The 23086-nt window shown below is 44.9% G+C and overlaps 1 protein-coding gene across 2 annotated transcripts in view; it reads right to left on the reverse strand.

Annotated features, from left to right (window-relative positions):
- The window catches only part of FBXO31 (F-box protein 31), a 43700-nt gene extending 26740 nt beyond the window's left edge, over window positions 1–16960 (reverse strand). Inside the window, exons 1-2 of one of the 2 annotated variants that reach the window (XM_081107529.1) lie at window positions 16557–16960; window positions 2134–2205 (exon numbers count right to left, since the gene is read on the reverse strand). In XM_081107529.1, coding sequence (XP_080963655.1) covers window positions 2134–2205; window positions 16557–16905 — 421 coding nt within the window. In that variant the 5' untranslated portion in view covers window positions 16906–16960. The remainder of the gene's footprint in view (window positions 1–2133; window positions 2206–16556) is intronic. The other variant, XM_081107528.1, reaches the window with a different exon arrangement.
- Window positions 16961–23086: the final 6126 nt, after the last annotated feature.

The raw sequence follows: 23086 nt of genomic DNA on the forward strand, positions 1-23086 counted from the left end.
AATCGCGAGTGGAGCCAGACCCATGTGGGCTCCCATAGAATAAAGGGTGGGAGTGGAGCAGGGGAGCAACCAGCTTCCTGCCTCTGAAACTCTGGGCTTTGGAGGAATCACGGACATTGTTCTTGCTGATGAGATGAGAGGACAGGAAGGGTTATACTTCCACGAGACTCACTTCCTCTGGAGAGACGCACATCTTCTGGGGTTGGTGGGGCGTGAAGCAGAGGCAAGAGAAGAAACCAAAGTCTGAAAGTGCATGGGGATGGAGGAGCAGGGAGAGTGGTCTTGAGCAGATCAGCCTTGCAGTGGAGCCCAGGGCTGGGACAGCAACTCAGGAAGCAGTAGCCGGCGTGAAAATGGTGGCTGGGGCAAGGGTGAAGCCTGAGGGCCACAGGAGGGAGAAGTAGGGGGCGCTAGGAGTTGGCAGAACTGGAGCTGATGTGTGGCAAGCAGAGAGGCCCCGACAACAGCCTTTCCAAGTTTCCACGTCTCTGAGGCAGGTGAGAGGGGACAAGAACTCGGAGGTCACGGCTGAGCCACCAAGAATTGTGCATGGAAGAGGAAGCCCCATGAAGAACTTAGAGCCTTTCGATAGGAAATCTCCTGAATTGTGAGCAAATTCTAACACAGAAAGGCTAACCAATCCAACCCTCCCAAGTGGCCAGGGGATCCCGGTGTGGAGAGTCTGATGGGATGAGGAAGCGATGAGATGATGAAATCAGCCCAGATATAGAGACTGAACACCCCTGGGTCTTCCCAGTCAGCCGCTCTGCACAAGTACCAGCGCTACCTGTGCTGGGAGTGCAGCCACGTGAAGGAGGGGTGTCTCGGAAGGGGACTCTGAGAGGAACAAATCCACGGAAAAGATGGGATTCAGAGAGTGGCCCCAATTAGTCCCCAGACCTTACAAGAAAGCTTAGAGCATCCAGACGTTTCCTTGGAGAAGCGTGGCCCTGAGTTCCTGGGTAAGGTGCTTGGTAAGCAGACATCACCTGGTCTGCTTTCAATGGAGAACTGGGTAGAAAGTTCAGGACAATGTGAAAATCAAAATTTTCTAAGATGGTTTTAAGATGAACACTTAAGGCCCTCTTCAGAATGGTCAACAGGCCAACTTTAGGCCAAAGAGAACTGGGTCACCATTATCTTTCTTACTCTGTTCTTTAATCCCCACCTCTGGGTGCTAAATAATCCATGCCACACCCCAACTGGGTGGTGAGTGAGCATGCTGTTTCCTGTGCCTCCGCTGCTCCTGGCCACATCAGCGTTAACAGGAGCCTTCACAGCCTCCTATAAAGGGGCCCAGGGGAAAGGCCAGCTGGGAAGATACTTGGGGCTGGGGAAGCTCGGAGCACTCAGGGAGTGTTGCTGACGACTCTGGAAAGTAAAGGAAACTGAAGGGAAGACTGAACTGAAGGGCTGGAGCCCAGTGCCAGGCTGGAGGGAAGAGCTGCTCCACAGGCAACCCTGTTAGCTGAGGGAGTCAGCGGGAGGCTCACGGCTTCATTTCCCAGTTACTATCAGCCATCGCACATCTAATCCGGCCATGGACTCAGAATCCAGAGAGAAGGACCCCTCTGGAAGCGCCCGAGTTTGTTCCCAGTGTAGATATGTTTCTCCAATCTACAGGTCCTTGACACCTAATATCCTGTTATGGGTTGAAAAATAAGGGTACTGACATTACCAGAAAGGGAGAAGAGAGGCCCCATCCCTTTTAGTGCTATTACTACCAGTGCTGTCTCTAAAATGTCAATTATACCCTGGCCAATGTGGCTCAGTTGGCTGGGCATTGTCCCGTGCACTGAAAGGTTGCAATTCCCAGTCAGGGCACATGCATGGATTGTGGGCTTAATTCCTGGTAGAGGGCATGCAGGAGGCAACTGATCAATGTTTCCCACTCACACAGATGTTTCTCTTTCTCCCTCTCCCTTCCTCCCCCTTTCTCTCCTTTCTTCTCTCTCTAAAAATCAATTTTTAAAAATCTTTAAAAAATTAAATAAAATGTCAATTATGACATTGAAATTAAGGTCTAAGAATAGAACTAGGTTTTCGGTCAAAATAATTTATTATCCATCATTGATGCTCAAGGTGCCTGCTCTTGGGACAAAATCAATGATGGATGATATTAGATTAACTTACGCTTCGCATAGACATCTCGACAAGACACACCCGTGATCTCCAGCTTCCGTAAGTTTTCACAAACACCGTACTCTGTAACAAGAAACATTTACTAGATGTTACAGTCAAGAAATCACAAAGTAATAGAAATAGACTGACAGGAGGGAGAGGAGAAAAGGGGGGGACAGAGGAAGGGAAGCAGGCTGCATGCCTAAGCCTTAGCCATGTCTCGCTAGTCTGATCACACGATTATGAATATGGTGTGGCAGGAATTCAGTATTTGGGAAACAACCCATGTTCCCATGAAAATGAGATTGTCATTGGTGTCAGGGTTCCACGAAGGCCCTTTTAACCCCGTTTGGCCCACCACACTACTAATTCTATTAAACAGAAACATGGGTCCTACAATCGAAGACCAAGGCAAGACACGGGAAGGAGGAGCTGGACACTCTGCCCTCCTGCATTGGGCTACCTTGGAACAACAGCCGGTCCGGGGATCCTTGACACTCTCTCCACCTCCTGTCCTCACCTCTCGCCTGGCCCACAGTGCATCCTCCCTGTCCCTACTCTCATCCCACTACGGCCCCACTATTCAAAATCACACCCTCCCCTCAGCACTTCCCAACCAAAACCTTGGGTTCTGCCGTTCAGATCTCAGTGAGGTTTCAAAAGGAAAGCATTGTAATCAACACAAATACAGAACTGCCTGTTGGCTAAGAGCTAATAGTAACAACACCAGCCTCATACCAACCTTTGTGCATGCTGGGCACCATGCCAAGCTCCTGCCGGGCACCACGACACTCTACCCTGCCAGCAGCCCCTGAGAGAGGTGCTATTGTCATCTCCATTTTAATGATGAAAAGACAGGGGCAGAGAGGTGACTGATTTGCACAAAGGAGCATGGGCTTATGATGGGGACCCAGAATCAAAGCCTGGATGAGAACGCCTCATAGTTGTGAGCACAGCCCTAGCACAGGTGTGTGCTCTGTAAGCATCTGATGAGGAGTATAAGGGGCCCCTAGGGCCTCACAGTATAGCCACCAGGACTCTCACTCACTGTGCTCCTATCAGGTGCAGGCATCCAACTGGGGCTTCATAGAACAGCCTGGTAATAAAATGCCGACAATCACCTCTAAGCCCAGTACTATGCCCCCATCGCAGGGAGGGAAACTGAGGCTTGGTGAGGTTGGTGACTCAGCTGTCATCTGAAATATGGATTAATACAGTCTGGACAGTAGCCGCAGAGCACTGTCTCTCATCTCATCACTTTCGATCAGGCCTGAACTCGCCCGAGGTCTGGTCTTTTCAATGGAATGGATGCTATTAACCCAAATGCTTCCATAACAGTTCGGATTTGACAGTACACAAAGTAGAGCTCAAAATGCACATAGGATGGAGAAGCTATCTCGGGTGAGGCCGTTACTACCCTGCAAACCCCTTTGGTCAGGCCTGCTTTTCCCTACTGCCACTATCAAACAGACATGAAGTTCAAGACCTAAAACCAGGGGTCCTCAAACTTTTTAAACAGGGGCCAGTTCACTGTCCCTCAGACCGTTGGAGGGCCGGACTATAGTTAAAAAAAAAAAAAAAAAAAAAAAAAAAAAAAAAAAAAAACTATGAACAAATTCCTATGCACACTGCACATATCTTATTTTGAAGTAAAAAACAAAACGGGAACAAATACAATATTTGTATTTGCATGTGGCCCGCGGGCCGTAGTTTGAGGACTCCTGCCTAAAACCATGGCCTTGCTCATTATCAGGCAAAATACTCCTGTTTATCCTCTTGCCAAGAGGAATGTGGACTCCATTCTAGAACAGAGATCTCCAACCTTTCGGACCTCATGGACCACTGGTTGGAGACCGCTGTTCTAGAAGATTATACAGATTATAAGCACTTCTGAGAGAACACAAATTATGAAATATGCTGAGAATCTGGGGCAAGGGTAAAATAATGTGGGCATGTGACATGAGTTTTCAGCAATCTGAGAGATTAGTTTGTGAAAATCCTTGCAGACCGCTCCTGGTTGGTGAAACAAACAAGAACAACTCATCTACCCCACTCTCACCAAGAAGAGTTCTGCTCTATATTAAATTATCTTAACACTTTCCTGTGGCGCTGTGATGCCAAGTGGCTCCCGCTGAACACCACCAGTCATTGTCACTACTTTGTCCAGTTCTCCATAAACACACTTATCCTTCTCTTGTAAAAACGATGCACTTCAAAACTGTTACTGCAGCCCAGCCAGTGTGGCTCAGCAGTTGAGTATCGACCTATGAACCAGGTCATGGTTCAATTCCTGGTCAGTCCCCAGTGTGGGGTGTGTAGGAGGCAACCCATCAATGATTCTCTTTAATCATTGATGTTTCTACCTCTCCCTTCCTCTCTGAAATCAATAAAAATATATATTTTAAAAAATTGTTACTGCATAGTAATATTGTTGCTTTCGTTTGCTTTCTGTGTGGCTTTCAAAAGCCAGCTCCTTTTCTCAGTTCCAGCGTGCTACGTGCACGAAGCAGCCAAGGACCAGCCTCTTTCTGCCAACCAACAAAGCGCTTTGATTGTGGGGCAGAGGGTGTGGGAAGGTGTCCTCCTGTGAAATGCATACTTTTGTAATATGTGTTAGTATTGAAGGCAATGGTTATATACAGGGCGAGCCCTGAAATGCATCCATCTGTGCTTTTGTTGCTGATGGCCTTTTGTGAGGCACTGAGACTGTCCCTTGGGCATTCCTCTGTGCTCAGACTGTGGAAGGCTAGTGACTTGGTTCATGATGTCTATGAATCCAGTTACTGTAACCTGATAGAAACTACCATTGCCCCTCATTAATCACTTGGACTTCTGAGTGATTCTAAGGTTTTTATCAAGGATGATCAGATCATCATAAATCTCTGTGTACTTTGTCAACAAATGGTACTGCTAATAGCACATAGTGAGAGTGGCTATATTTGCAACTTTGAGATATATAGGGGTGAAGGCACAACCAGATAAAGCATCCACAAAAACGCCATTAATAATCAGAAGAAAAGCAAGTGCTAACGAATACAGGAATCCTTAGGGGGACTTTTCTTTTTTTTTTTTTTTTAATATATTTTATTGATTTTTTACAGAGAGGAAGTGAGAGAGATAGAGAGTTAGAAACATTGATGAGAGAAGAACATCGACCAGCTGCCTCCTGCACATCTCCTACTGGGGATGTGCCCGCAACCCAGGTACATGCCCTTGACCGGAATCGAACCCGGGACCCTTTAGTCCACAAGCCGACGCTCTATCCACTGAGCCAAACCGGTTTCGGCAGGGGGACTTTTCTTAATGTTCCCAAAAGATTACAACAAATCCACCAAAGTGGAATCATGCCATTCTGACCCAAATGTTCCTGTAAATGTTCGGTATTTTCCACATGATGGAATTTTTTTTTTTTTAAACAGTGGCCAAGAACAATTCCACATCCTCTAATTGTTCTATAAACGTTCCCATAAGTCATTAAGGGAAAATGCCCTGAAAATAGCTTTAAGGCCAGTGTACTTGCCTGTACTACATATCCTTCATTCCAGAAAGCCTAACAAGTGTTAACTCTATCCTCTGGCAGAGATCCCATCTGAAGTGATTAAAAGCACGCCAAACCATGGTGCCTACTGCTGCTCTTAACACCTGGCTAACCGGTCACAAGTATACTCATGTTTCTGTGCCCAAACGTTGCTGACTGGTCACAAGTTAACTCGTGTCTTTTTGTCAACTCATCAGTCAGTATTTTCTGAGACGTGACAAGCAATACATCTAATTCTTCCCATCCATCTTTTATTCTGGCAAAAGTTTTAAAAAAAACATGTCGTGGCAGAGAAGAACATTTGAGCGAATTATGTGCAGACACTTTGTCTGATTGGCTGAGTGACTTTGATAGTGAGCTGGAAGACAATACTTTGTTGGAAGATAGTAATGAGTCTGATATTAGACCATCATGAAGGCAAAAGAGAAATGTGATAGTATCTCTGACAGTGAAAGTGATTCTGAAGCATGGGCAGAAAAAGACATTTTTCTGCCTTGAAGGATTATACAAATATTTCAGACACAACTGTTCAATTTGGAGACCCCTAAAGTATAAGTGAAGCAACCAATTTATTTTTTGATAAGGATTTTTTCCTATCTGATTATGTCTTAAACCAATTTATACCATCACCAAATACAAAAATAGTGCAAAACCTCTGCTCAAACTTCAACATGGATGGAAGTTACTTATATAGATACTAGAGGCTCGGTGCACGAGATTCGTGCACGGGGGGTGGAGCGGGATGTCCCTCAGCCTGGCCAGTGCCCTTTCACAGTCCAGAAGCCCTCAGGGATGTCCGACTGACGTCTTAGCACTGCCACAGAGGCGGGAGGGGCTCCTGCCACCGCCGCAGCACTCGCCAGCCATGAACAGCACTCCCTCTGTGGTCAGTGCGCATCATTGCAACTGCTGGTTCTGCCATTTGGTCAATTTGCATATTAGCCTTTTATTATATAGAATAAATAAGTTTCTTGGTTTAATTATATTGATGGGACTAATGAAGAAGCCAGAATGGAAAGATTACTTGTCAACCAATCCTTTATTTGAGTCATCCATAGTTCCAAAAACTATGACTATGAGATTAGAGCAAATACTTATATTCTTTCATCTGAATGATAATTCACAAACAACATGTAACACAGACCGTCTTTACAAAGTCAGACCTCTTTTGGGTCACTTCATCTCGAAATTTAAATCTTTACATATAGCAAAGCAGCAGTTGTCACTCAATGGTGAGGACACATAAGATTTAAGACATACAATCCGGCAAAAATAACAAAATATGGAATTTTAGTAACGATGCTTTGTGAAAGTGAGAGTGGCTATATTTGCAACTTCAAGATATATAGGGGTGAAGGCAAAAAGTTAAAACAGACTATATTATCCATCTTATGGCCTTTTCTTGGTTCTTGGCATCATCTTTACCAAAATAATTACTACAACAGCGTGTCTTCAGCTGAACTCTTATTGAAGAACAAAACACTGGTCTGTGAAACAGTAAGGGAGGATCATGGGTTGCCAAAACTACTGAAAGTAGCCAGCCACATGGGTGAGTTCTGGCTTGAACTAGTTGGTCAGCAAGGTGTTAAGTATGGGATTTGGTGTTGCAGGCTGTCAATTCAAAAGTTTCCTTACTAACCTAGCACATAAGGTAATTTATGAAATTATTTTTTGAAAGCATCTACCCCAAAGACGGCAACAAAGTATGAAAAAGTTGAGAAGGGGAGGTCACAGTTCAGTTCCCGGTCAGGGCACATGTCTGGGTTGCAGGCTCAATTCCAGGTGGAGGGTGTGCAGGAGGCAGCCAATCAATGATTCTCTCTCATCATTGATGTGTGTGTGTGTGTGTGTGTGTGTGTGTGTGTGTGTGTGTCCCTCTCTCTTCCTCTCTGAAACCAATAAAAATATATTTTTTTTAAAGTTGGGATGGGGGAGAAAAATGGGTGAGCTGGACTTTGAGAAAATTTATAAAATCAAATGGTCATACTCTGATAAACAGTCTGGTGCATTTTCTCAAACAATAAAACATAGAATTGCCACATGATCCATTTATTATTCTACTTCTGGGTATACAAATAAAATAAATTGAAAGCAGGGACTCAAATATCCATTTCACAGCAGCATTACTCACAATAGCCGAAGGCGAGAGTAACCCAAGTGTCCATATATCAATGAATGGATAAACAAGATGTGATCCATCCGTAAGTTGGAATACTATGCAGTCTTTAAAAGAAAAGAAATCCTGACACATGCTACAATGTCCTCAAGGATGAGCTTTGAGGACATTATGCTGAGTGAGATAAGCTAATCACAAAAGGGCAAATACTATATGATTTCATTTACTTAAGGTCCCTAGAGGAGTTGAATTCATAGAGACAGAAAGGAGAATGGTGGTGGCCAGGGTGTGGGGAATGGAAAATGGGGAGTTCTTTTTTTGTTTAATTTATCTCACTTGTTGAAAGTATGACAGATGACCCCTACTCCTGCCCCCCCACTGACCCTCTTGCACCCTGCTCCTGCCCCCTCCCCAGGCCTTCACCACACTATTGTCTATGTCCATGGGTTATGCATACATGCATGTAAGTTCTTTAGTTAATGTCTTCCTGCCCCCCCGCCCACTTCCCTCTGAAATATGTCAGTCTGTTGCATGCTTTAATGGTGGGGAGTTAGTTTTTAACGGGAACAGAGTTTCAGTTTGGGAAGCTGGAAAGAGCTACGGAGACCAGATGGAGGGTAATGGTTGCACAACAATGTGAACGTACTTGATGCCACTCAACTGCACACTTAAAAAATTGGTTAAGATAGAAAATTTTACTTTAGGTATATGTTACCACAATAAAAAATTAAATTGCCACTTCAAATATTCCAACCAGAAATTTTTCAAAAAGCTATTTGAAAGATGTTTTGCCAAGAGTTAAAAAACAGCCTGTAGTTTGGCCTGAGTCAAGTTAACACTGAAGCTGCACCTAACTGCCAGGGGCTGCCCACCTCCCGTCTTGCTTTCCCTGCCCAATGAAGCCAGTGCCATATGATGGGGCTAACCAAAAACTGTCCCAGCCCAGCCAGTGTGGCTCAGCAGTTGAGCATCAACCTATGAACCAGGAGGTCACAGTTTGATTCTTGGTCAGGACACATGCCTGGGTTGCAGACTCAATTCCCAGTAGGAGGCGTGCAGGAGGCAGCCAATCAATGATTCTCATCTCACTGATGTTTCTCTCTCCCTCTCCCTTCCTTTCTGAAATCAATAAAAATATTTTTTTAAAAACAAAACAAAACAAACTGTCCCATAGCACATTTCTTCTTCTTTTTTTTAAATTCTTGCCCGAGGATATTTATTTTTTTATTTTAGAGAGAAGGGGACGGGGGTGGGGGGGGGGGGTGGAGGGGGGTGTGGAGCGGGGAAGAGGGGGGTTGGAAGTGGGGAGAGAAAGACACTATCAGTTACCTCCTATACGTGCCCCGACCGAGGATAAAACCCACAACCTAGATATGTGCCAACGAGGAATCGAACCTGCAATCTTTTGGTGTACAGGACAATGTTCCAACCATCTGATCTACCTAGCCAGGCAGCACATTTCTCTTTTGGTGTACAGGACGATGCTCCAACCATCTGATCTACCTAGCCAGGCAGCACATTTCTGAGTATGCACTGAATCTAGTCAGTCTCAATGGGTGGGAATGGCATACAAGAGTTTTCTCTCTCTCTTTTCTACTCTCTAGCCCCCACAGGAGAGCCCAATGGACACACATCTGCTTCTTCAGGCTCCTTTCCTAAAAGAGAAGATGGTACCCGTGCCAGTGTGGCTGAGATCTAGACACACTTTGCACTGGAAAAGAAGGGGAAAAAGAAAGCTGACGTCATTACTCTGTGCACTGCCTCGGTATTGGGAGACTATAGTTAGAGAGGACTTAGCCTCCTTGTCCCAAAAAACAGCACTTAGAAGGGAACTCTGCCACCTTGGAAAGGCACGGTGCTAGGACACCATCTGAAGCAAGCTTGTGGGCACACGAGCTAAGTCTGGAAAGGGAGGTTCTCTCTTGGTCCTGGAGGGGCTGGAATGTCAGAGACGAGGTCCACAGGCAACACAGAAGCACTGAAGTCTTAGGGAGAAAGGCAGCATGGGCAGGGCCTGCAGAGTGGACTATTAACCTGTGGGTGGAGCCAGCAGAGATGCACCTGGAAACACAAGTTGGGGGGTGTCCAGTGAGGAGGCCACTGTACCACCAGGTAAGGGAGACAGGAGGAAAGGAAGGTGCACCCCAGATTTGGCACCTGGCAAGCGGGAGGGAGCCAAGGAGAAGGGGCGGAGTGACTAGAGGAATGCTGCTGGCTTGTTTCCTACCTGCTGTAAACTCTCAGTCTTCTAAATAAAACTAAAAGGCGGTATGGAGCGGAAAGACTGCATTTTTGTTTGTACTAAATTAGAAGATAACTGTAACCCTTAATAAAATATGGTTAAAACTTTTACTTCCGAGGCTAAAAAATAAGCTAAAGGCAAGAGGGCGGGAGCGGGCAGAAGGAGGAGTGGGGTATGGAGGTGCCTAGGTTTCCTGACACAGCTCCTCTTGAGCGAATATTCAAGAACAATCCTCAACAACAGAGCCCTAATTTCAAGCCCCCTGTGGATTCTCTAGCAGCTGCTTTACTCAGCTATTATTGCAGATGCATGTAATGCCCTTTAAAAATATAATAATGTAGCCAATGTAGAAAACACTCTGCACCCAGCTCATCTTCGGATGGGAAAGAATGTAAAAAACAAAACCTGGACATGGCCCATAGGAGCCTCCTATTAAACTAGAACATTCAGGATGCTACACAAATAGTTCCTGAGGACAGCTGAAACCACCTACATAAATCAGTGTGACTATTCCCAACAGGTCCACCCCTGCAAAGATAAACAGTCTGGATGCCAATAGGGACCTTGAGAAACTTTGCTCTTCCAGTTAGATGACTTTGACCCCCAAACGGCTCCCATGACAGGTACCCCCACCCCAGGGCCTCAGGAGACCCACTCAGGCTAAGGCCCATCTGTTATCACACACACCCGTTCCTCCTGAGTGCACACACACCTGCTCTGCCTCAGTACCCATTTTGAGACCAGGAGATAAGCCCATGGTCTGACTGCCATCATCTCACACTGGCTGCTTTTTTTTTTTTTTTTAATATATCTTTATTGATTTCAGAGAGGAAGGGAGAGGGAAAGAGAGTTAGAAACATCAGTGATGAGAAAGAATCATTGATTGGCTGCCTCCTGGATGTTTCCTAGTGGGGATCAAGTCCACAACCCAGGCATGTGCCCTTGACCGGAATCGAACCTGTGACCCTTCCATCCACTGACTCTCTATTCACTGAGCCAAACCAGCTAGGGCATAATATTCCAGACACGTCCCTATTCCTCCACCAATACTAGACAAGCAGGCCTGGCAATTCCAGGTTTACTCTCCATCGCCACTGAGTGGATAGTGATGGCATCACTGGCAAAGGACGCTGACTCATAAGTTTGGAACCCAGGCCATCTCCTGAAAGGGCCTGATTTGGGGGAGGACACTTGTTCCTCCCCAAAGGCCCAAAGTCGCCCTTGTATTTATTTGCATGCCCTTTACAGCCAGAAAGACAAACTCAGATCTTCAAATGCATTACATAATCATTTTTTTCTTTTTTCTTTTTTTAAAAATATATTTTATTGATTTTTTACAGAGAGGGAGGGAGAGGGATAGAGAGTTAGAAACATCGATGAGAGAGAAACATCGATCAGCTGCCTCCTGCACACTCCCCAGTGGGTATCTGCCCACAACCAAGGTATATGACCTTGACCAGATCGAACCTGGGACCCTTGAGTCCGCAGGCCGACGCTCTATCCACTGAGCCAAACCAGTTAGGGCACATTACATAATCATTTAATAAACACAGTAAAAACGGCAGTGCCTGGATCTCTAACAACCAACCAATTGTTTTTGGCAAGTCACCAGTGTCTGTCCAATTAAATAGGGCCAAGGGGAAATCTTTACTCAATGCTTTCTGGGTACCAGACTCACTTTCCAGCTCACTTTCATAAGGTTAAAAAACAGGAAGTCTTAGGAGGCACCATTTTTCTTTATCCTTTTTTACTTTGCTAACTGAAAGGGCTAGGTTTCTCTATGAAGCAGCACATGAGATTCAACTTGTAAAAATACAGAGACCTATAGTCCTTCCAACTAGCAAAGCAGAGGAAAAGGATAAAGGTTTCCCCTGTAGTTTTGCGATCCTACTGTAAGTCCAGTAGGTAGACTGGCTTTCTCTTCTCATGATTGAGAGACATGTGTTTCTATGACCTGGACAGTTTGTTTATCCAACTGCCAACCCACCTTCCCTGGTGGGCTCAAGAAGTATCTGGTTAACAGGAATCAAAAATATTTATTTTTTATTTTTTAAAGAGTATTTAAAAAATTTTTTTATTGATTTCAGAGAGGAAGAAACAGGGAGAAAGAGATAGAAACATCAAAGATGAGAGAGAATCAATGATTCAGCTGCCTCCTGCACGCCCTACACTGGGGATCGAGCTGCAACCTGGACACGTGTCCTGACCAGGAATCGAACTGTCACCTCCTGATTCATAGATTGACCCTCACTGAGCCATGCTGGCCAGGCAACACATATTTCTTAAGCCAATCTTAAGACCAACAACTTGCCCATTTCACCTCTTCCAGCGATGGCCCTTCCAATTTCAGCCACATTGAATAAAAGCCACATTTCTCATATTTTGCATCAGTATATCAAACAGAAAGTAGCATTTTCTTCTAGATGCAAAAACAAAATTAAGTATTGGTTTTTAATTTCCCATTTCTGTCATAAAGATCACACATTATGGAAAAATGATATTTCTAATTCTGTTGGAATGTAAACCCACATTACACCTATAACTGATCAAACTATTATACAAATATTCTTCCCTGTGTCATTAAAACCACTTACCATGAAGGAAAGATATGGGGAAATTACATATTATTAATTCAAAACCTGATAGTGGCAGCAGGCACTGAGCTGAAAAATGTGAAATTATTATGACTCAATATTTAGAGTTCAATGTTAAATGGAAAAATACATATATGAGTATTTCTCTTTTTTTATTTATCTTCTGTTATTACTTGAATACTCTGATTTAGAACTATGGTCTGAATTTTGTAAACTCGTTAGCATTAGGTAGACTTCATGAAACATTGCATAAATTAACAGTGTTAAAATTGGCGAGCATTTAAAAATCCACCAACTAGATGGTGAAGTATTAACCAAAAAAAGCACCGCCAGGGTCAAAGGCAAAATAATGTACTTGGCTTGCACCCCTGGTACTCTGCGAAATGATGACTTATTTATAGTCCCACATGCAGGAGGCCTGTAGCCAAAGGAATGATGCATCAAAACGTGTTTACCCTCCATCTACCCGCCCCTGCCTGGAAGACTGTGTTTGGTGTCCTGTAAGAGGGGAAAATATCACCTGTTTTGTCACATACTTGCCCCAAATCAGGAGCACCAATTTGGCTTCTCAATAGCAGTCTTTTTATCTGCCCAGAGAAATACCACTAGGAAATATTTACTCCCACAGTTCCGACATGCAGGGGGCTACAATGGCCCAAGTTCTACAAAAATAACTGATTTATTATTGCGAATATATTACTACCAGGACACTGGAAATAGTGAACTTTTTACCAAACAATATAAAAAGCTACTTCATTTTAAGTTTCTAGTGTAGCTCCCCCCTGCCCCAAAATCATCCTATCATTTTAGAAAGAGCTATTAAACAGACATGCCTTGTTGGCACCCTTAAAGTTAATCATGGCCCCAAAGGCTTTGAGGCAATAACACAGGTGTATGGCATCCTGTTTTTCTTGTGGCTTGTTTTCTGTTCTGGAAAACCCAATTATCAAAACACAGAAAGCAAACACATAAACATTGAGTAGTAAACATTCAAATTCATTAGTTAGTCTCACTCACTCTCCCAAGACACTAAAAACTGGATCCATCATTATCCCATCAGGAAACCTGATGGGCTAGGCTAGGACCATCCACCTCCTCAACCAGTCTGAGATCCTGACTTCTATTTACCAAGGCTGGGAGAGCTTTGGTTTTCACCCACATAGACTTGACTTTGGCCTCATTAACACCCACTATAATCTAATGTCTAGTTCAGGAAAGATAAAATTGTGGGGATCAGAGAGTTGAGACCACACTTGTCTTGTACACAACTATTCTTACATATAAATCCAATCACAATTATACTAACTCTTGGAGACAACTATAGGATTGTCCATTTATTGACCTAGATAAGCTGGAAATTAAAGCTATGAGAATGAAATAGTGAAATCAAAGACCTAACTGTCAACCATCTTCATAGAAAATATTTTGCAATATATTAAACAGAAATCTACCCAGATTAAATTAAAAAAAACCCACAAGTCAATAAGAAAAATAACAACAGAAAAAGAGGGCAAAGGTTAAGGATAAGCAAGTAAAAAAAATCCAAATTTCCAATAACTTTATTTCTGAAATGTGCATCCTTACTAGTTATCAGGCATATGCAAATTAAGCTGAGATGCTGCCTCTCATCCAGCGTGGCACACATTTTAAAAGATGGATCATTCAATTAGAGACAACCTAGCAGATATTGGGTTAAGTGAGATAACCTGGTCCACAAAAGGCAGCTATTTTGTGATAATGCGTACCGGGCATTTGTATTTTATATTTTGTGACTTTTCTGGTGTGTAAATAGGTAAAACCATTCCAGGAAATAACTGGATAGTATCTAGTAAAACTTCAAATCTAAAAAAACAAAACCTGCAAATCTCAAAGCCCACTGCCCGGCAACATTGCTTCTGGATATACTAGTATTTCTTAGGAAAATTTTCAAACTTATCTGTGTCCAAAGAAACACATATGAGATTGTTCACTGTCATACTGGGTATAATGGGAAAAAAAATAAGTGAAGGAACAAAAGTCTGGCCTCTTCAAAGAATGAACCAGCACATAGCGCCGGTGTGGCTCAGCTGGTTGGAGCGTTGTCCTGTACACCAAAATGCTTCACGTTCAGTTCCCGGTTTGGACACATATCCAGGTTGCCGGTATGATCCCAATCGGGGTGCATACAGGAAACCACTGATTCTTGTTTCCATCTCTCTCTCTTTCTCTCTCTCTCTCTCTCTCTCTCTCTCTCTCTCTCAAAATCAATAAAAAAATTAAGAAAAAATAGCCATGAAGCATAATTAAACACCCACCATTTAGAAGGTGAGGGCTTCACATGTATCATCTTATTTAACCCCCAAAATGACCCTACGGGACAGTACTTCCCACTAATACTTGGGCAGGTGAAGCAGCATGTCCAGGATCTCTCCGCAGATACACAGAGCCTGCCCTGATCACTACAAATCCGGAGTCTTAGGCATTGAGGTTTACGGGAGAGAGAAGACGACTGGCTGATCCCCTTGTCCAGGAAGATGTGAGAAAGGAGGCCTTCTCATGTAGCCTTCCTGGGCGTGCAAATTCCAACAGCTGGGCAATGAGTAGCTAAGGTGTTATCAATGTGCTATCCTACTACCCGTACTCCCTCTTTGGGAAGTACACACTAAGAAGATAATCTCAGAAGTTCTAAAAGGTGCTGGTATGTCTCATAAATTCCTATGAAATGTACACAGGCAATCTTGGAAGCACTGTTTATGACAAGGAAACATTGCAAATTTAAGCCTATCAGTAGGGAACTAGTCTGTGGCACATGTATGCAGGGGAATAGTATGAAGCTTTCTTATGCTAAACTGTCTCTAAGGTAATTTACATAGTATCTCATTTAAGTAAAAACATGTACATGACTCTACATGTGTACATGGAGAGATATTTTCCAAAATTTTAAGGGTTTACTTTTTATTGTAGGGACTCTGATGATTCTTACCTTAAAAAAAAAAAAAAAGTTTATTTGAGCCAAGCTGATGACACATGCCAGGCAGCAAGATCTCAAATGCTCCCTGATGATTCTTACTTTCATTCTTTTGCTGTTCTGCGTTGTTCAGATTTTTTCTTACCTATCCTGTTTACCAATATATGGGAGCTTATTGAACATCAAAGATTTGTCAAGGTTTAAACGAAGAGGGCCTTGCACTCTGGATTAAGTAAACCCTCCTGGGATTTGTTACAAAACTACTCGCTACCCTCACTGATGCCACCAGCATCCCTGAGGGAGACAGCAACCACTCCAGCACTACCCAGCTCCACCCACCTGTCCACACGCCAGTCCTTCTCTCAGAAGAATCTCCAAACACCCCCTCTGCTCCACACCTACTCAAGTCCACCTTGATCGCTCTCCTCTGCTTCTCACCCCCACCCCGCGCCCAAAGGGCTGGGATCCAGGAGGGCGCCTGCAGATGTCAGGTTACTGCTTGGCCTAAACCTCCAGGGTCTCACACCTACAAGGACCCCCACCCCCACCCCCACCCAGCTCGCGTCAATTCCCTTGGCTCCGTGGCGTCCAGTTCCCGCAGCTGGGAGAGATCCCTCATCCCTCTCCCGAGCACCCCAATGCCCACGGAGAACGCTACCTCGCCCGCCACCGCGCCCCGGATCTGTGGCGGGACCGCCCCTCCCCCCAACACACACACACACACACACACACACACACACACACACAACCGGGACCGCCCCTGGTGCTTCCCGATCTGTGGCAGGTCTCCATCTAGGGCCCATGGGGAGCCGAGACCCCCGAGTCCACCCTGCTCATAAGGCCCCCGACTATGGCAGGTCTCTGTCCAGGGCCCTTGGGGACCTCAGACCCCTTCCAGGCCCGTACACCTGCCACCGGATCTCCGAGCACCCTCCCAAGCCCCGAACCTTCCCCCACGAGCCCCCTCCAGGCCCGGACCCCCGCTACCCTGCACGCACCCTCCCGGCAGCGCCGTCTCCAGATGGTGTCGTTGTGCAGGATGCGACAGAACTTGGTGCAGACCTGGGCCAGGCTGGGCAGGTCAGTGCCGGGCAGCGAGGCGAAGATCTCCACCAGCAGCTCGGGAGGCAGCTCCAGCAGCGAGCAGCGCGGGGGTGGCGAGGGGCTCGAGCTCCGGCCGCTCCACTCACTGCACAGCTCCGCCGCGCCCGCCTCGATGCGCTCCTCTTCCAGGTCCGTGTCCGGCTCGCTGTCGGCCGCCGCCGTCTCGGCCGGGTCCCGGCGCTGCTGGCGGCGCCGACACCCCCGCGAAGGGCCCACCCCACAGAGACGAGCGCACACCGCCATGCCCGTCCGCGTAACCGCCGCCGCCGCCGCCGCCGCGCCTGCGCCTGCGCCGCTGTCAGCCGGCCCCGCCCCGCGGGAGCGCCCAGCCGAGCCCCCAGGCCTAGTCCCGCCCAACAGCGCCCAGCCCCGCCCAGTCGGAAACCTAGCCACGCCCCCCACTCGCCTCGGCCCCGCCCCCAAGGGGGACCTGCAGAGGCCCCGCCCCGGGGAGCCCGGCCTGCGGGGGTGGGTGATCCGCCGCGCCCTCTCCTAAAGGGCCGGCGACCCCCGGGGGCTCTGGCCTCGGCTCGCCTGAGGTCTGCGGGCCTCCTGTCCCCCTCGCGGAGCTCGCACGGGAAAAGAATGTCACCCACAAACGCGCCACGGCCGCCCCTTCCCGACTAAAGACGTGAGTGTGGGCAGCAAAAGGGTGAGCTGCCGCGTGTGAGGACCGAATCCACCCCCTGCAGAGCATAGGGCTGACGCGCAACCCACTGCGCTGACCTGGCTCGGCTCGCGGAGGCCGCTCCTCAACCAGGAGCGCCTTCAGGTGTGTCTGCCGCGCCAAGGATGGCCCTAAGGATCCCCCGGAGGACATTCCACCCCCCTCCCCCAATGACCCAAGGATCCCCTCCCCAGGACGGTCCAGAGAACTCCCAAAGAACCTCCGTCCATGTATCCCTCCAGGACCCTCTCTGAGGGCCCCACGGACCCCCACCAGAACCGCTAGGACCTCCCCTGAGGGGAGCCCCAAGGACTGGCCCCCAGGATTCCCCAAGGACATCTTCCTCCCCAGGACCCCCTCCCCTCGCAAAGAAAGCTCCAAATGGCCCCCAAGATTGCTGCTCACAGAAGGCGAGATTAAGTGGCAGGTGGAAGCATTGCCAACTGTTAAAGCTCTACGAACTAGGTAAGCCAAATAGAACCCTAAATTGTGCCTGTCAGCTCTTCTATCGAAAAACTAACATTCACTCATTTTTGCCCTTATTACAGTGGAGGGGGGAAATCATGCTACGTGATAAATCCTGTGTCATCTGTCAGTGATCTTGTTACCTTGTTTACTATGCTCCAGGGCACGTGTGTTCTAGAGGCTCTGTACAGCTACCTCTTGAAAGTGGCTTCACCTTAAATAACTCATAACAAGAAACTGTTATTGTCATCAGAGAGGAGAGCCAGGGGTACGGATGCTATAGTAGCAGCTCTACAACTCCTTTCTGATCAAGACTTACTTCAATGCCCTGAAGTGCTGGAAGAGTTGCCCAGAATCTAAATGGAAGCTAAGAATCCACTGGCAAACCCAGTGTTTCTGGTTTGGTGTGGGGTCTTGCTGATCTAATAGAAAAGACTAATCCTGCCAGTTTCCCTGGGCCCAACCTCCACAAATTCCTGGTTATCCACCACCACCTCCATAAGGAAATCTCTAAGCAGAAAAGAGGGCAGTCTACCCTAGTCCACAGAATCCCATAAATGGGGAAGTGCATCTTTTGACAAAAAAAAATAGCAGTGCCTTAGTTCAAATGTTTACCATCTTAGGTCTACACAATGGAAAAACAACACCTTGGTCAGAAATAGCGCGGATAAGCCGCTGTGTCCTCCATCAGCAGCACAGGATGTCCCATTCCCCACAACGGTGACCTTAGTTTTGATGCCACGAGTTGTGATAGAAAGAGCTTTGCACAGAGACCTGTGTCCTCTCCCCTCACCCCACAGGCCAGACCCAATGGTTTTAGGGTGGGCTTGGGGCTCCACTCCTGAGCCCTGTCTTAAGAATGCCACTGATGCCTGGCCGGCCAGTGTGGCTCAGTGGTTGAGTGTCAACCTATGAACCAGGAGGTCACGGTTCAGTTCCCAGTCAGAGCATATACCCGGGTTTCGGGCTCAATCCCCAGTAGGGGGCATGTAGGAGGCAGGCGATTGATGACTCTCTCTCATCATTGATGTTTCTTTCTCTCTTCCTCTCGCTTCTAAATCAATAGAAAATATATACATTGTCATATATATATATATGTACATATATATATGACAATGTGTATATATATATATATATATATATATATATATATATATATGAAAAATAACATCAAATTGACCTACCTGCATATAGAACGTTTTCCCATCCATCCTCTGTAGTTGCCAGAACTGGCTTCCTTCAAACAGTAACATAAGTAAAAGCAGACTCATCTTATCACTCACCTATTTAAAAGTACTTAGTGGGCCTATTGACTCCTTATTATATCACACAAAATAGCTCACTATCTGGTCCTATCCTCCAGCCTGGCCTCCTCATTCCCCACACACATCTTTCAATCAGTGCCACCAGATTCCTTAGCCAAAACTCACCATGTCTTGTCACATCTCTGTCACTTTGCTCAAGCTGTCTCCTTTGCCAGGAAGTCCCATCTCCCCAGTCTGTGCCTTTAAATCCAACCCCCTTCCTTCTTGTCCTCTAATGGTACCCCCTTCTAGGAAGGATGGTCCCTTTATTACAAGCACCATCATATTGTTTTATTGTAGACACTTGCTTCCTTTGGCTTTACTAGATGTAACCCTCGCAACATGACAGATGTACTAACCCTTCATGCAGTCAGTGAATGTTTACTGAATAAATGTTTGTTGAATGAAAAAAAGAGAAACAAATACACTGGCTAAAAGATTAAACAAGGAGGAATGTGAACCAAACAGACATAGAATAGACTGTTGGGCTATCATCATCACCATCACCATCCAAGCTAGGAAATATCTCAGCAATGTACCAAATAATATAATAAAAATTTACAGAATGCCTGACTAGCCTATGTGCTATGTTCAGTGTGGATCCATAGGTTCTATTCTAAAGCATGATCCTTGCCACTGTTACATCTCAATCAGTTTTAAAGAAATTTATCTATTCCCTAGTAGGCCCTATTAATAAACTGTATTTTTCTTCTAGGGGAGCTTAGAGTATATTAAAATGTACAAATTAATTTGTTCAAATTTTCATCTTTAATAAAATGGCTAAACTATTCTGTGTTCATAATTTGAATTATGCAACTAAAAGATACACCTATATATCCTTTATAGCAGGAAGGCTGTGTACAATAACTCACAAAGATGTTGAAGGATTGAACTGGTGCAGACCATCAGAACAGAAAGAAAAAGACAGCTGTGAGAGCTTGGGTAATCCATGTTGGTGTAGAGGAGCCAGAAGGGAAAGACTTTGAATATAGCGGAGAACTTTCACATGTTGAATGCTGAAAGCATTATGTGTCTTTGAACAATTTTATAATCCCTCATACAGAACTTGTATCCTTTTTTTTATTTTTATTTTTTATTTTTTTTAAATATATATTTTATTGATTTTTTACAGAGAGGAAGGAGAGGGATAGAGAGTCAGAAACATCGATGAGAGAGAAACATCGATCAGCCGCCTCCTGCACACCTCCTACTGGGGATGTGCCCGAAACCAAGGTACATGCCCTTGACCGTAATCGAACCTGGGACCTTTCAGTCCGCAGGCCGATGCTCTATCCACTGAGCCAAACCGGTTACGGCAGAACTTGTATCCTTTACAAAGAACATTAAGGAGGATCATAATAAAATGAGGAAAAACTAGATAAAACAGATCATTTGTTTTAATACTACAACAATGAACTCTTTGTTAGTGAGAACTGGTAACATCTAAGGAAATAAGTAGAATATAGGACAGGGCATTTTTTAATTGGTTGCCTGGAAAGTCACTGAAAGTAGTAAGCCATGTTAACTTGATGCATGCTGTTAGACGTGAAAAATGTCATCTTACCCATTGCCCAGCAGAAACAGTCAGGGTGAAGGGAAAACATTCATAGGCTAAACAAGAAGTTCATGGTTTAAAATGAGAGTCTGAACAGTTGCATCCCTTAACTGCCGCATATACTGTATGGGCAAACGCTGGAAAAACAATCCATTGAAATGTATTTAGAATTAAACAAGCAAACAACAACAGCAAAACCCTTGGAATGTTACCCAGTTCCATCAGTTGTTATTCACTCATTTAAGAAATAATGTTAGGTTATCTGAATGATTTGCCATGGCTTTCCTGGATGCACTAGTTTGTTGATTTTTAAAGTTGAACCCCAGAGGCAGAGCTTCACAGGGAGGAAGCATTCTAGTACAGGGTCTCTTTTGCAAAACCTCCCAGGATCCGGTGAGGACACTCCCACAGATTGCATCTACTGGGTGTCAACTGCAAAATCTTCCTGACTGAATTCTTTCTGAGAATAGCTCATGCGCTCCTCTTGAGCAATACTTGTTTGTTTACTTGTTCTAAAGAGCAAGGAGGTGACACAGGACAGATTGGACAACGGGCCAATAGTGTCCCAGAGGACTTCCAGGGTGGAATATGTCTTCCAATCAGAAAGAGGAGAGGCGGGACAGGCCTGAGGAGGTGAACTACTTCTCAGTGTGCCTTGCCCTCCATATTGAGTGTGGCAAAAATAACCCTAATGTGTTCTAGAGCAGGTTACTGTTTCACGCCCCATTTGACAGATTCTTAGAAATAGCTAGCATGATTTACAGCTGCGTTACTCAATAATGCTGTGATGTCATATTCAATTCTTATCGGTTAAATTATTTCCCCCATGATTATGGTCATTTAATGTTATGGAAAAAGGAATAGGGTAAGAGTTCTTTAAAACTGACACTGCTTGGCTTTCTACAATGATTATTTGATAGTTTAAAAGCACCAGGAGATTCCTGGAGAAAACACTAAATAAATTTAAGTGAAAGATGTGCTTTTGCTTTCCCCTTTTTTATGGGTTGTTTCAAGGAACTGTAATATTTGTTATTCAACTAAAAATAAATCATACTATGTTTATATTAGCTACCTTAAAATAATTCATGAACAATATCAATTTACCACTCTGAATATTTTTCACTACATCAAACTTCTATTAAACTGCAATCGGAGGCACATGAAATTTTTCACATACACTCAAGCACACTTGTTTTCAAAAGTTACATGAAGTTACTTTTTAAAAAAATTTTAGAGAGGGAAACATTTATTTGTTGGTCCACTAATTTATGCATTCATTTGCTGCATCTTCTTTAATTTAATTGAAATTTTCTATCACCATTTATCCCCTCCATGCCCTCCACCATACCCCCAAACCCAAAGTGATTGCTTCTTGTATGCGCCCTGATGAGATTGAACCTGCAACCTTGGCATATCGGGATGATGCTCTAACCAACTGAGTTAACCTGGCCAGGGCCTAAATTAATACTTCTTAAAAAAAAAAATTATATATATATATATGTGTATTTGGTTTTAGAGGGGAAGGGAGAAGGAGAGATAGAAACATCAATAATGAGAGAGAATCACTGATCAGCTGCCTCCTGCATATCCCTACTGGGGATCAAGCCTGCAACCTGGCATGTGCTCTTGATCAGAACCAAGCCCGGGACACTTCAGTCTTCAGGCTGACGCTCTGTCCACTGAGCCAAACCAGCTAGGGCCTAAAGTAATACATTTTAAGTCTCATTAATTATTTATTCAAACATGCTAGCCTAAAATGGAAATTATGCTTATGAGAAACCTTTACACACCAACTGAATTGGATGATTTCCTGAGAAATATGTAGGGATATCTGTTTTTATTTTATTTTAATTATTATTTTTAATTTTTTGGTTTTTTTTCTATTTTATTTTTTAATCTATGTTTGTTAATTTCAGATAGGAAGGGAGAGGGAAAGAAACATCATTGATGGGAGAATCATCTATTTGGCTGCATCCTGAACGCTCCCTCCTGGGGATTGAGCCCATAACCCCGGGCATGTGTCCTGACTGGAATCCAACCATGACCTCCTAGTTCATAAATCAATAGTCAACCACTGAGCCACACCGGCCAGGCAGAATATATGATTTTAGATTCAAGTAGGAGCTCAAGCTTAGGGATAGGACTATAACAACCACTGTAAATGTGGACTTCAGTACTTGAAAATCTCAAAGAGTAATCCAGTCCCAACACTAGCATAGCCCTTGAGGCTAATCCCTTGAGGCTATTACAATGAACCAAGGCCTCCCGGTAATTTGGTAATGCTTTATGGATGCTTAAGGGACTAGGAAAATATGAAACTCTCCTTCCCTTCCCCCCACTCCCATATGCCAGATAATTTATTTCTCCCTCTTGCATTTGGAACAGTTATCCAGCAAGAGAATGAGAGGTCCATTTCTTACAAAGTAGCACTAA

Source organism: Myotis nattereri (genome assembly GCF_964212035.1).
Source record: "Myotis nattereri genome assembly, chromosome: 15".
Lineage (NCBI taxonomy): Eukaryota > Metazoa > Chordata > Mammalia > Chiroptera > Vespertilionidae > Myotis > Myotis nattereri.